The 13,219-nt window shown below is 37.4% G+C and overlaps 1 protein-coding gene across 1 annotated transcript in view; it reads right to left on the reverse strand.

The window, feature by feature from the left end:
- gbe1b (glucan (1,4-alpha-), branching enzyme 1b) overlaps positions 1–13,219 on the reverse strand; it is a 92,161-nt gene that overhangs the window by 45,054 nt on the left and 33,888 nt on the right. The window contains exons 8-10 of the mRNA XM_087795126.1: positions 4,270–4,385; positions 1,495–1,622; positions 1,139–1,237 (exon numbers count right to left, since the gene is read on the reverse strand). Coding sequence (XP_087651252.1) covers positions 1,139–1,237; positions 1,495–1,622; positions 4,270–4,385 — 343 coding nt within the window. The remainder of the gene's footprint in view (positions 1–1,138; positions 1,238–1,494; positions 1,623–4,269; positions 4,386–13,219) is intronic.

Consider the following 13,219-nt stretch of genomic DNA (forward strand, 5'->3'; position numbering starts at 1 on the left):
TTTATCCAAAAGGATATTATTTTTTTCTCTCTCACACCTCCTTAGAATTATATATAGTTGCTGACTGGTTCTACTCTTAATTCATCCTTTGAGATGATGCAAACAGCATCTCATTGTAATGCACCCAAAGTGAAATTTCAACAAAAGGGATTAGATGGAAAAGTAAAAATAGCACTTATGCGTCTCTGGATCACCATCAGGCTGATGGCCCGCCTCGTGGCGTTTGGAAACTTCATACCTGATGACTATAGCGATGCTTTTGTTCCACTGAGGGCTGTTAACAAACTCAACAGTGTCGGTCTGAGCTAAAGTGGCCGCTATAAAAGGTGCTGGAATTCTTGTTTTGGACAATTATCACAGCCTTTTCAACACTTTTGAGTTCTATTGAATTATATGGTAAATAACTTGTGGAGCAGTTCATGGAGTTCTCTGTGCATTCAAACACTTTTAGTAAACAATATCTTAAGCAGACACACACACAATGTTTTTGTTTGTACAAAACTCTTTTCATTAAAACATTTACATTAGAAAATGATCTTAAGCCCCGCCCACTTAAAACATTTGTTTTTTTTCTGAAGAGAACATTTGTTTACCATAACCACACCCACTCTGCTGTGATTGGCCAAGCATCAAGGTTTGTCACTGCATGTCATAAATCTCATACGTTTTTAACTCTAATGGACTCGTTGTAGAAACAAAGCAGGGTGTGATTACACTTGGCTGAAGGAGGAGTAAAGCCCATAATAAGGTATAATGTACTGAGCTCTTGTAACCTCTCGTTCGCTGAGATTTCAGATGGGGACAACTTACTTAAAGTAATAAAGTGCATCTTGTCCGTTGGTCAAGATGGATTAATCTTTGCTAAGAATTATATCTTGGTAAAATTAAAAACGATAATAATTTTGGTTGTTTCTTTATATAATAACACATTGATTAAAAAATGTCTGACCCTAAATTCTATTACGGGGTTGTATCAGGTTGGACTACAAGTTAGGTCCTTAAAAAGATGTCCTCCATGGTACGAAACAACTTGCTTGATCTGTTGCTGAACTTTCTGTTTTCATTAAGACAGCAAAGGAGTCGTCAAAAGGTGGCCAGAGGGAAAAGATAAATAAATATCTGAAGTAAGCCTTCCTACCTGAATCCACTTGTCAGGGATGGCCATGGCCAGCCGGTAATCGAAACCCAGACCCCCCTCCTCCAAGCCGCGACACATCGCCGGCATGCCAGACACATCCTGTGGACAAGAGATGGAATTCATATCTTTGTTTGTTTTTTTTGTCGACCTGCTTCTCTAACAGCAGTCATTCAAATTCACATCAATACCGTCGCACAGCGGAGTAAAATCCAACACCATCATCCAAGATAAAAAAAAAGAGCTTCTTTCCTTTTACCTGCTAATTACAGCGATGAATAGCTAAGTAAGATCATTAAAAGTTCTCTTAATGAATCTTCCCTCCTGGCGGAGTCCGCGCAGTAAAGGGAGGTTATTACCTCAGCGATGGTGATGCAGTTGGGGTAGAGGGTGTGAAGAATGTGGTTGGCGAGCATCAGGTAAACCAGAGATTCTTCATCCACCTGGAGGCCAAAGTACTCGCTGTAATCGCCAGAGAAGCCCACGCCTGGAAGAAGTTCAACACACACTTACATCATGTAGCGCAGCTACCTTGCGGTGATGCCACATGCTTGACTTTCCTACGCCAGGGATAAACATTCGGATTCAATCTGAGCATTTACTTTACGGTTTACTATCCAAAACTGACTGTCGGTTTTTACCTCGTCGCTTCCTCTTTCATTCATGACAGCTCACTTGCTAATTTTAGCCCTCGCGCGGCATCCAAACATCAATCAGAGACGCTGATCACGGATGATGCATTCAGGAGCCGTGAGAGTCTATTTACATGAATAACAGTTCCAGCACAATAGGAGGTAGCTCTCAGCCAAAAATGAAAAGGCTGAGGGATTCATGAAGATGCAGTCTGAGTCAGTGATAAGGGACTCGTGACCTTGACCAACAACTTCTCTTGCATGACTCATAGACAGTTTCACTCTAAAATAATAACTTAAGCTCAGGACTACTTGAATAAACCAGCATGTGAGAACTAACAGCGGAAATATTGAAGTATTTAAAAGGTAGTTTTTAACTGTATTATCTAAATTGCTTCTTTAGTCATTTGAATTCAATCCCACAGTAGGACTTACATGCATTCTAAATACAATCTTACTTAGACAAAGGCAATAATTAGGTCTCTTATCTGCAATGTTATCGCCAATGTTAAAGCCGGGGCTGTCCCAGCTACTTCAGGCGAGAGGCGGGGGACACTCTGAACTGGTCTCCAGTCTGTCGCGAGTAGTGATGGTCTGATGAAGCTTCATGAAGCAGTGTCATTATTTTCATTATGTTCACTTTCAGAGCAAACAACATGACACTGTTTCATGAAGCTTTATCAGCACATCACTAGCCGTGAGGGGACAGAGAGATGAACAACCATTCATGCTAGGGCTGTATGATATTTTAAATAAAATAACTGGGATAGTGGTAAGTAATGAAAAATACAATCATTGGGAAAAAAAATATAATAAAATTAAACATCGCTGTTAAAGTGATAGTTCACCCAAATTAAAACTTCATTAATTTCCTACTCGCCCTCATGTCAACTCAGAGTTGAGACTATTTGATTTATATTTGAGTAATCTGTTCTTTTTTAGATTTATAGACAAAAATGTTTGTTCATTTTAATGTAGAAAATTGAGTTTAGTTGCTTTTGCTTTCCTCTTCACCAAAAATAACTCACTTAAAAACATCCAAATAGCTCCATACTTCTCATCTGTGACGTCCATCTTGTATTAAAGACTCGACAAAAGGGACAAAATTTAAAATGAAATCGCAATTTTTTTTAAAATAAAATTCTAATTTGTTGAAATAGTGATTAGAACGCAAATGCAATTCATCTTGCAGCCCTTTTTGCAAGTGTCACTGCTCATGCTACATATAAATGAACAAACATGTTTGTCTATAATTCTAAAAAGGAACAGATTACTCTGAAAATAATCCCAACTCTTAGCCAACATGAGGGTGAGTAGAAAACTATTGAAATTTGAATTTTGTGCGTACTATCACTTTAAGATAACCACTCAAATGTTGTAAAGTGCCTAAATTTTACATTTTTATGCAAAAAAACCCACTAAAATATTGCATTTTAGTGAATTATACAAGATGTCCAACAAACAGTTTTCCTACCAGCATAAAACCTTAAAACTTAAAGTGCAAAAACACACCAATTGCTTTCTGTGTTTCTAATAAAAGAACAAATATTACCATAAAGTGGCCTTCACAGAGTGCAAATTAAATTGGAGAAAAAAAATACAAAAACAATTAGCATTTCGAATCTCAAAGGTAAGGGGAAACTACTTCACACATGTTCCATACATGTTTAATAAGGATTTGTGAGAAATGCTTTAATGATTGTATGTGATATCTCCGGTCGAAATCCTTTACCAGTTTAAAAAAAAAACAGTCTTTCCTGCTTCTGACCAATAGCAAAGCAACATCTACCCACTTGAAGTCGCACCTGGTTGGTCAAAGTGCATATTTAAGAAATGCATGATTGACACCTTAAATAATTAGAAATGATCGCACATCTTTTTGATATTCATATTGCATTATATATTTTTTTCTGATATACTGTATCTCACAGCCCTTATTTATACATAGCTATTAAAAAGTGCCCAGAGCAAACCTACTGGGAAAAATATCCACACACAGCTGGTTCACTTTTCAGCTTGAAGTGAACAGGATACCTTCTTGCTGAGGCGGGTCCACTACCCACTGTTCCACCGTCCATTTTTACCAATCAAAGACTCATAATGAGGTCTTCTTTATATTTCTAGTATGAATTAAATACAAGTAAATTAAACAAATCAAGTTTTTGTGAGTCAGACAAAAATAATCTGTGGACGAATAATGGTGTCATTAATTTACCTCTAGTTTAATTGTCTACATAAAATCATTTATTAAGGGGAAACTCATCCAATTGTTCTTTATTTTCAATTGTGAATCATTTTAATTGGCAGCCACCTTTTTTAAAAGAGTTCTTGATGAATAGAGTTGGATTAACCAGACTTCAATATCATTACGAATAGGATGGAGTCAGTGGTTCTGCTGGATGAAATAGAATCCTTCCTTTCAAGAAAACCTTAATTTATTCTCTCTGTGGGGTTCAGTGGACATTTTCACTCACACAAAGGAAAGTGGATGGAGAGACTCACCGATGCCATGGTGATGGTACAGCATGGAAGTAACGCCGTCAAACCTGAAGCCGTCAAAGCGATATTCTTCCATCCACCAGCGGAGGTTTGACAGGAGGAACCGCAGAACCTCCCAGCTGACAGCACACACAAACGCACACCCACGAGGTCACACAAAAGGAAGAAGTGTGAATTATTCACTCGTCTCGTCATGACACCGCGGGATCCAGATTCATTTTCATTAGAAAGTGCCATATTGATGGGTAAAGCTTCATTAGTCGGCGTCAGATGGTGTTTTCACTCGCTCTGCTGCTGTTGGTCACGTGTTTCAACGCGTAAATGAGAAATAAATACATTAAAACACATGCGAGACCATTTGGCAAGAATCACTAAGATCCTATTTTGCATATGAACGGATATCATTTCATGCTACAGTTGAAGGAACGCATCAATAACATGCTCTACAAATAAGATCGAATCAAGCTGCTTAGTTTTAATTAATAGTTAACCACTTCTGAATCAAGATTAAAGACGGTTTGTTGGTTCCTGTATCAAAGAAAATGTAATTAAAATCAAAAAATCGCACGCCTCACATAACTAGATTGACCTTAAGACATAAATATCTCTGCCAAGGAGCTAATTTCATTTTAAAAGCAAAAAATATAATCAATCAAAAATGTTTGTTGATGAGAAGTTCCCACGAGAATGTTCAATAAACAAAGTAACTGGAGCGATCTTGTGAAGAATGGTTTGGAGCAAAGGATGATGGGGATTGTTAATTCTTAGTTTCTATAGTTCTATATTTCTGTAGTTATATATAAAGAAGGCAATGATAAGGTGCACAAAGAGTCATCTTGATGCAAAAACCACAAAAGTCAACTACACACTTAGCCAAAGAAAAAAGACTTCAGTGGCAAAATTGTTTTTTATTCCCCTAAACAGCTTTTCCAGAATTTGCAAAATAAGGGACGTAGTTCAACTCATGTGAAAACCCAACTCTCCTGACTCACTCACATGTTTCAAATGTAGAAGTCTTCCTCTCCAAGATGCAGTTAGTCCCTCATCATGACCAAGTTTTGAACTTATTACTTTATAAAGTTCTCCCCCGCCTGACATCTCAGCGAACGATAGATTACGAGAGTCCATTATGATGTAAAAATGGTCTTCACTCGTCCAGCTAGCTGTAATCACCCGGGATTGACTTCGCGCGGTGAGAAACCTTGATGCTTGTTTAATCACAGCAGAGCGGGCGTGGTTATGGTAAACACGATTTAATCTCTAGAAAAAAAACGTGTTTTCAGGGGTCGGAGCTTAAGCACAATTTCTGATCAATGAAAAGAGAGTTTTGTACAAACAGACACATACTGATGATACAATAGAGTGCTTCACACTGTCAATTGGTGAAGTGGACGTCCTACCAATATGTTGCAAGTGTAGCCACACACTACTAAGGTGTGTTGCCATGGTAACGTTCCCCATACTCGAGATTTGGTAATCTGTAATCAGGACCAATGGAGCATGTGGACATGAGGTGACATTTTCGCGACACTTATTTGCCAAAATGGCTGCATAAATAAGAGGCACAAGCTGAAACATAACAAACGTGACATTTAGATTGCACTTTTTCGCAGTTACCAAATGTCGGCCTGTTATTATTTGTCGACTGACACAGTCCTCGATGGCTTCGGCTGGAGACCACACTGGAATGAATGACTCACTGTTACAGGTACAGTTGCAACTTCAACAGTGACGTCACCGATCAAAGACAATCATGAAGTACGCGGGCTGATATAAAAGTGGATCGGACTGTACTTTGAACAACTAGAGAAGTAAACAACAAGATGAAATAACTGTAATTACTGCACTTTCTCAACCATCTTGGTTCAGCCATGAAAAAAGGTTTTTAAGGTTTATATTTATAAAATCTACTTCAACTGTCCATTTTGCAACAGGGTCATACAATTTGCAAAAGGGTTTTGAAAAGGTTTCAAATTGTCAATTATAGTGTTTTGAATGACAGATGAAGTCAATAGAAAAACATTATTATCAGTATGAGAACGGAAAAGACAGAATTTGGTGCCATATTTCGGTTTGGCGTCAATTTCACGGACAAAACATTTATGGAATTAAACATGTAAAGAGTCACATGCTAATATGACTTTGGAGAAAATCCTGTTTTTTACATCTCTAAGACAACAAAAAGTCGATACTAATAATCTACAGCCAGGTATCAAGCGCTGTGGTTGAGGACCAAGTTATATCAATATAACCAAGTCAGTCTTCCTCTTCAAGTTGCAGTAAGCCTCTCTTCATGAACAAGTTTTAAATTTTACTCTAAAACTTTACTTTATAAAGCTCTCCCCCGTCTGAAATCTTGGCGAACGAGAAGTTACAAGAGTGGAGTCCATAATGACTTAATAATGGTCTTATAATAATGGTCAATCCTCCTCCAGCCAGCTGTTATCACCCCCGACTTGTTTATGCGACGAGTCCCTTGGAGGTGGAGACATCCAAACAAACCTTGATGTTTGACCAATCACGGCAGAGTGGGCGTGGTTATGTTAAACAAGATTTAATCCGCAGAAGTGTATTCAGTGGGCGGGGCTTGATCACATTTTCTAATGTTAATATTTCAATGATAGTACAAACAGACACATACGGATGATACAATAGAGGTCCAAGATCTATTTAGGACACACTTAAATAAACACATTAGTTTATCTTTAAGATCCAGCAGCAGTTCCAAAGTACCAGTTTGACACCAGTATCAGATATAAACAATACCTATCAACTCTCTGAAAACTGGTTTGTGCACGCCTCGACCACTTGTTATTCATTATTTAGAGTCTCCGATTGTCTCACGTCACTTTGGCTGTTATTACTGATTATTCCAAACACATTTAATTCTTTGTTTTTGATGGTTTCAGCTGTAAGTGGAGTGTGGAGGTGCTGTTGTCAATCCAACGACAAAAACCCAAACCAAGGGAACACTTAAATAAAGGGCCTGAATATATTTGGCTGAAGCTCTAGTCAGATAAGATAATACCATGTGTTGTTTACCGGCGAGCAAACTGCTGCTTAAAGTGACAAAAATGTTTAAGATCAGCTGCTGCTTTGTTGCCGCTTATCAGAGCTTTTATCCCGCTGAACCCATATTAAGGAATTCACTTTGTGCGACAAGCTCCGACGATATTGAAACACGCCGCTCGCGGAGAAGTCTGCATAAAAAAGGGATGAAGGCAACTTGTCGCAGCGACAGGGGAGCGATAGATTTAAAGTTGTTGTTGTTTCCCCGACATTAAGGTAAGCTGCAGATAAGACCAGGAAATTTAAAACGCTGACAGGTCATTCTGCGAAATGTTTGACGCTCAGAATCTCCGTCGCCCGATGAATGCTGAGCATATGTGGAAACAAAACAAAGATAGATGGAATTTGCTCGACGTGGGGAAGGTTTTCACCTTCATGACGGGTGAGGTTTTTTCGGGTCATTGATGAGGAGCGGTCGTGGCGGCGAATGCTAAATAGATACTTGAACCGTAATTTCTCCTTGATATATTTTAGCTACCGTATTTTCCGCACTATTAGGCGCACCGGATTATACGGAACACCTTCAATGAAGGGCCTATTTTAGAAGTGTTTTCATAAATAGTGCGCACCTGATTATAAGGCGCATAGAATAAAAGATATAATCAAATTACAGTATGTTTAAAAGGCTTCGAGCAGCAGAATGTGAGACTGGTGTTGTGAGCAGACAAATGTTGAACGCAGGTTTAGGACTGGTTGAGCGCGCAGCAGAGTGATTTTGAGTGTACAACAACCAAGACACACTCTCTCAAAACGGTGGCAGTAATCTTACTCCATAGACGTCCGCCATGATGCGACATGCGTCATTAATCCCACCCCGTATTGACGCAATTTTGCCCACGGCGTGTTGGCTCAGTCGGGAGTCATGAAAGTGTTTGTAAACAAGTCACCCACCAGTTTATGTTCATATATAAGGCGCTCCGGATTATAAGGCGCACTGTCGTTTTTTCAAGAAATTTAAAGGCTTTTAGGTGCGCCTTAAAGTGGGGAAAATACGGTACATGCAATGTTCTACAAGTACTGTTGCTATAGTGTAATAAAGTGGATCAAGCCATCGGAAAATATCCTATTTAGGAGTATTGGATTTTGTCACATCATTGAAACCTTGAGCTCAACCATTCGCCACAGTGGAGACACCAAAATACTCCAATACCAATACTCTTACTAACTTTTTTAGGACGAATGTGTCAAACCCGAAGGTCCAAGTCACTGCATGTGGATTTTTTTTGCCTCAAATATGAAGTAGATTTCCGTTCATGTTGAAGACCCATAAATATGTCAGTGTTTAAAATAAGATAAGGAATGTCAGCAACTATACAGAGACTTTAATAAGAGTTATAGGCGAAATTCAAGGGAGGAAAATGATTGATAAAGGAGAACCAAAAGGAAGATAATGATGTTAGATTGAGCTTCGAAAAATGAAAAGACAATATCAAAACTAGACTCCCACTTCCTGTTCTTCCTGTTCCAGGTAGTTTGGTATTTTGTTTTGTTCGGCATGCAAACTTGGCTGTAAAAAAAAAAAAAAATTGGGCCTATTTTGTGACTGCGTTAAACGACCCTGTTTTAGATAAAACTGGGCAATTTGTAGTCTGCGCGCAACATGGCAAAGACATTTATTTATAACTGTAAAACTGACAGAATCCATTACAGTTTAACTATTACTTGGGAAAGTTGCTTCATTCGTTTATTTTCTTATCAATTATTCCCTTATTCGGGTCAATTTATTGTAAACAAATTCATTATTTAATTCTAATAATAATAATATTATGGTCTATGCTGTGCATGTGAGCAAACCAGAGATCCTTAATGTCTATAAGTACCTGATTAATCATCTGAACATTACATATTTGATCCGTGTGTAGAAAGGGAATTCATCATTTTGTTAAGACAAATCAACCCGGGATGATGCATCAGACACAGAAGCATTTACAACGACACCATAAATCAAGACATAAACAGTTTTCTGAAGCATTTAAATGTCATCCTGTGCTTTTGAAAACAGTTTATCTTGAGGTAACAGCTTTATGAGGCAAATAAACATGTAATTTAAAGCACTTTACTTTCAATGTAAATATTGTATTTTGTTGAGTTTCTGTTCGTAATTTCAGTTCAGATTGAACCCCCAACACACGTCTTGTTTTTTCCACTGCAGAAAAGAACTAATGTAAATCCATCCAAGGACTCACACACAGATCTAAATTTCTTATACTGAATTTAATTACACTTTTTCACATTCCATTTTTTTTTTTTACATTGAATTTTTATATTTTGAGATATTTTTTCCCATTCATTCTTGACAAAGTCTATTTTTTTACAATTGAAAAAAATTGAATCTTATTTACAAATAACATTCAAGACTCAATTTATTTAGGTTATTTACGTTATTGATTACGTAAAGGTTTTCCAACTCATTTTCTAACTTTATAAAGACTATAAATGTAAAGCTGCCACACGTGCTGTGATAGGATTGTCATTAAATGGCAGTAACTTTGTATCACATCGTCATTTACTAATTTTCGTGAAGTTATAAAACTTCACTTTTATCATTGAGTCTCGATTCAAAGAATAAAACAGGTTACAAATGTATTTTTTAGTTATTAATAAGTTGCATAACCAAGATTTAACTAACATTGAAATCACGGATTTACTGTTTATTATATCAATTTCCCGCCATATTAAAATACAAAAAGTAAAAATATGTAAGTAGAAACAAATCCTGCTTGATTTTATCAGCTTTACTTTATTAAAACAAAATTAATTTCATTAATTTCTGTTCAAAGCGTTGTCTGCACTAAGTTAACTAGTTTTTAATTAAATCATACTCATTTCAAATCTTAATCAGCAGCTCAGCTCAATTGCAATATCTCAGAGTCACTTCACGGCTGCACTAAAATGAAAAAAGCCTAAGCAATCAATTCAAAATAACCCTTATTTGAATTTAATTGTCATCAGTTAAACGAAAACCTCTTTGAGGTATGAATTGTTTCATAAATCTTACTGTTGAAATAAAGTGGTGTTGGCAAATGATTGACAGTTTTCCACAAAATCTTTGTCAATATAAACAGTTAACTTTACTAAGACTTCCCGACACACAAAACGCTGATTAAAAAAATAAATATTTTATTTCTCATTTCATTTCCGCATCATAACCAGAGAAACAAACTGATGATAAAAACGACTCGTAGTTACTTCGGATAATGTGTGTGTATTTTTTGTTGTTGCATCTTTAGATATCAAAGACGACTTTTATTCTACATTCAAATTATGATGTATGGAAATTGCTTAATATGAGGAACAACAAACCCTCCGTCATCAAACGCAGCCTTAATCTCCTCAGAGCAAAACGCAGACTCAAAGAAAAGATTGGCAGAAGACTGGCAGTCGGCCCATTTTCATATCGGAGGAATTCACACCAACACTGATGAAACAGGGATCCTGGGAGAGGTAGGAGGATAACAGCAGCCCACATCAAGCCTCTCACAACACCTGATCTACACACAAAAAAAGTGTATTTTCTTGAGGGGGCCAGGAGTTCACACACTCCAAACCGTTGATTTAGTCGAACCCAGGGTGACTTTGAGGGAAGGTTTATGTGAGCAGATTAGAGAGTTTATTTCTGGATGAACTTTAAAAGGATCTAAAAAAGAGCTACTTTCTTCTGCTTGTAGGTCTTCAACCAAACGCAAAAATTAGTCCATAAGAGCATTTTTCTAATGCAGGTCATTAACTCTACAAGGGCCCTAGAGTAGTCAAAACCACTTATCATTGTTTCTGCTAATATGCCACAATGTTATTCATGAACTAGACAAACACACACCCAGATTCACAGAACCTTAATCAAATGAAAAGAATAGATTTATTTTCGTTAAAAAACCATGTTCTAATAATTTCCAAAAAGTTTAAACACAACCCACAAACTGCCTGTGAGGTTAGCCAACGCTGGATCCAAAACTGTCCGTTGCGAAGTTGGCAGGTTGTATGTGCAGGAAAAATCGAGGTCCTCTATGGACCTCTTTGCTTTGCAGTACAGGCTGAAAGAGTTTGAATTAATTCATAAATGTGACCCTTTTTATCATTTGGGTTGTACAAAAGGTGTTAAAAGCATAGATGGAAAAAAAAAACTGACTTAATCTCTTGTACACACCGTGTCAAAATCCCAGGTTACATGGCAAAATAAACTCAAAATAGCAACTAATGTGTTGATTTAAGTGTGTCTTAAACAGATGTTAGACTCTATTATCATCTAGTATCATCAGTATGTATCTGTTTGTACAAAACTCTCTTTTAATTGAAATATTTACATTTGAAAATATTCTTAAACAGGGACGTGCGGTCAGGTGAGGCAGTGCCTCTCCTCTCAATGCGTAATCCTTCACAAACTGCATTGATACATGCAATTGTTGCCCACTGGTTGCCGTATCTGTGAATGTCGGCAATATAATGCTCAAAGATACGTTTATTTGCCTTAGTTTTCCACAGTCTGGCTGATGTCTTTATCCATTAAAGTTTAATGTTTGAAAAGGTCTTATTTATTTTCGCTTATCTGAAATACAACCTACAAGTGAAAAGGCAAAGCTTGAGGCACAAGCTAATGAGCCTCATTAAACTACGTCACATCTCCGTTGAAGTGGAGAGACTTTTAAAACTACAGGAAGTAAGGTTTGACAACAAAGTAACAGAGGTTTGTATGGCTAAGGAAAGGAGGATGGACTTTATCTACAGATAAAGGTAAGACCAGAAACAGCTTTAATTTCAATCATATAAAAAGGAATGATAGAAATAGAAATACAATAGAATATTTAAAAACTAAATTATATTGTATATATTCTTGTATTGACCCATTCAATACTCAATATTTATCCTCCTACCATAATAACCAAACATTGTTCCGGTTTGTATAAATCTAGCGGTAGACCTGATGCAATAACTTAAATCTGGAGAGGTCTCGCTAAGCTTTACGGTAAATTCCCCAAGAAATTATTAATTAAATCATATATTTTTTTAACTTCATATGTGTGTGAAGAATGCTGATGAGATGTGGGTTTATATACTTGTGTAAATATGACGCTTAAGGAGTCAGTGCCTCACCACCCTCGCCCGCCCACTGAAAACGCTTAGCTTTCTGGAGATCAAATCTTGTTTACCATAATCACGCCCACTCAAACATTGAGGTGTGTCACCGCACCTTATCAATCACGGATTCTCCACCCTCGTATAAACAAAGTGGGGCATGATTACAGGTTGTGTGGTTGAAGCCCACTATTACGTCATAATGGACTGCTGTCGTAACCTCTCGTTTGTCAAGATTTCAGTGCTTCGTCTTTATAAGTTCAAAACATGGTCATGATGAGGGACTTACTGCATCTTGGAGAGGAAGACTTCAACATTTGAAACATGTGAGTGAGTCAGGAGAGTTGGGTTTTAACATTTATTGACCTTCAAGAAAGAACTGTGTGAGGGCAAAGAATCATATAGATATTTGCGTCAGGTAAAGGGGGAAATAGAGAAGTAATGGCTCCGCAAGAAAAAAAGGTTGATTTATCTCATACTTTGAAAAGATGTCTTTGTCCTAATCATGTTGATAAATACGTCAACACACTAAGAATAACATAGATTGTGTTTCTGGAGTCGCCAGATATTTGTTGTGAGGATTTATGTTCCAATAAAAAAACAAGAATGAATGTAAATGTTCTTCACTCACAGACGACCAGAGTTAATAAGAAAGACAGGCGGCATAAATCCAGGCGGTGGGAAGTTATTAGAAGGATGTCTGGGGAAAAAGGTGCCCTCTGATAAAGACCCACAAGTGGAAGCGGAGCAGGGGAGACAGCAAGTTGGAAAATATATCTCCGCTTTGATAGCCTGCATCAGTCAGCTTCTGTCG

Source organism: Callionymus lyra, chromosome 7, assembly GCF_982586985.1.
Source record: "Callionymus lyra chromosome 7, fCalLyr1.hap1.1, whole genome shotgun sequence".
Taxonomy (NCBI): Eukaryota; Metazoa; Chordata; class Actinopteri; order Syngnathiformes; family Callionymidae; genus Callionymus; species Callionymus lyra.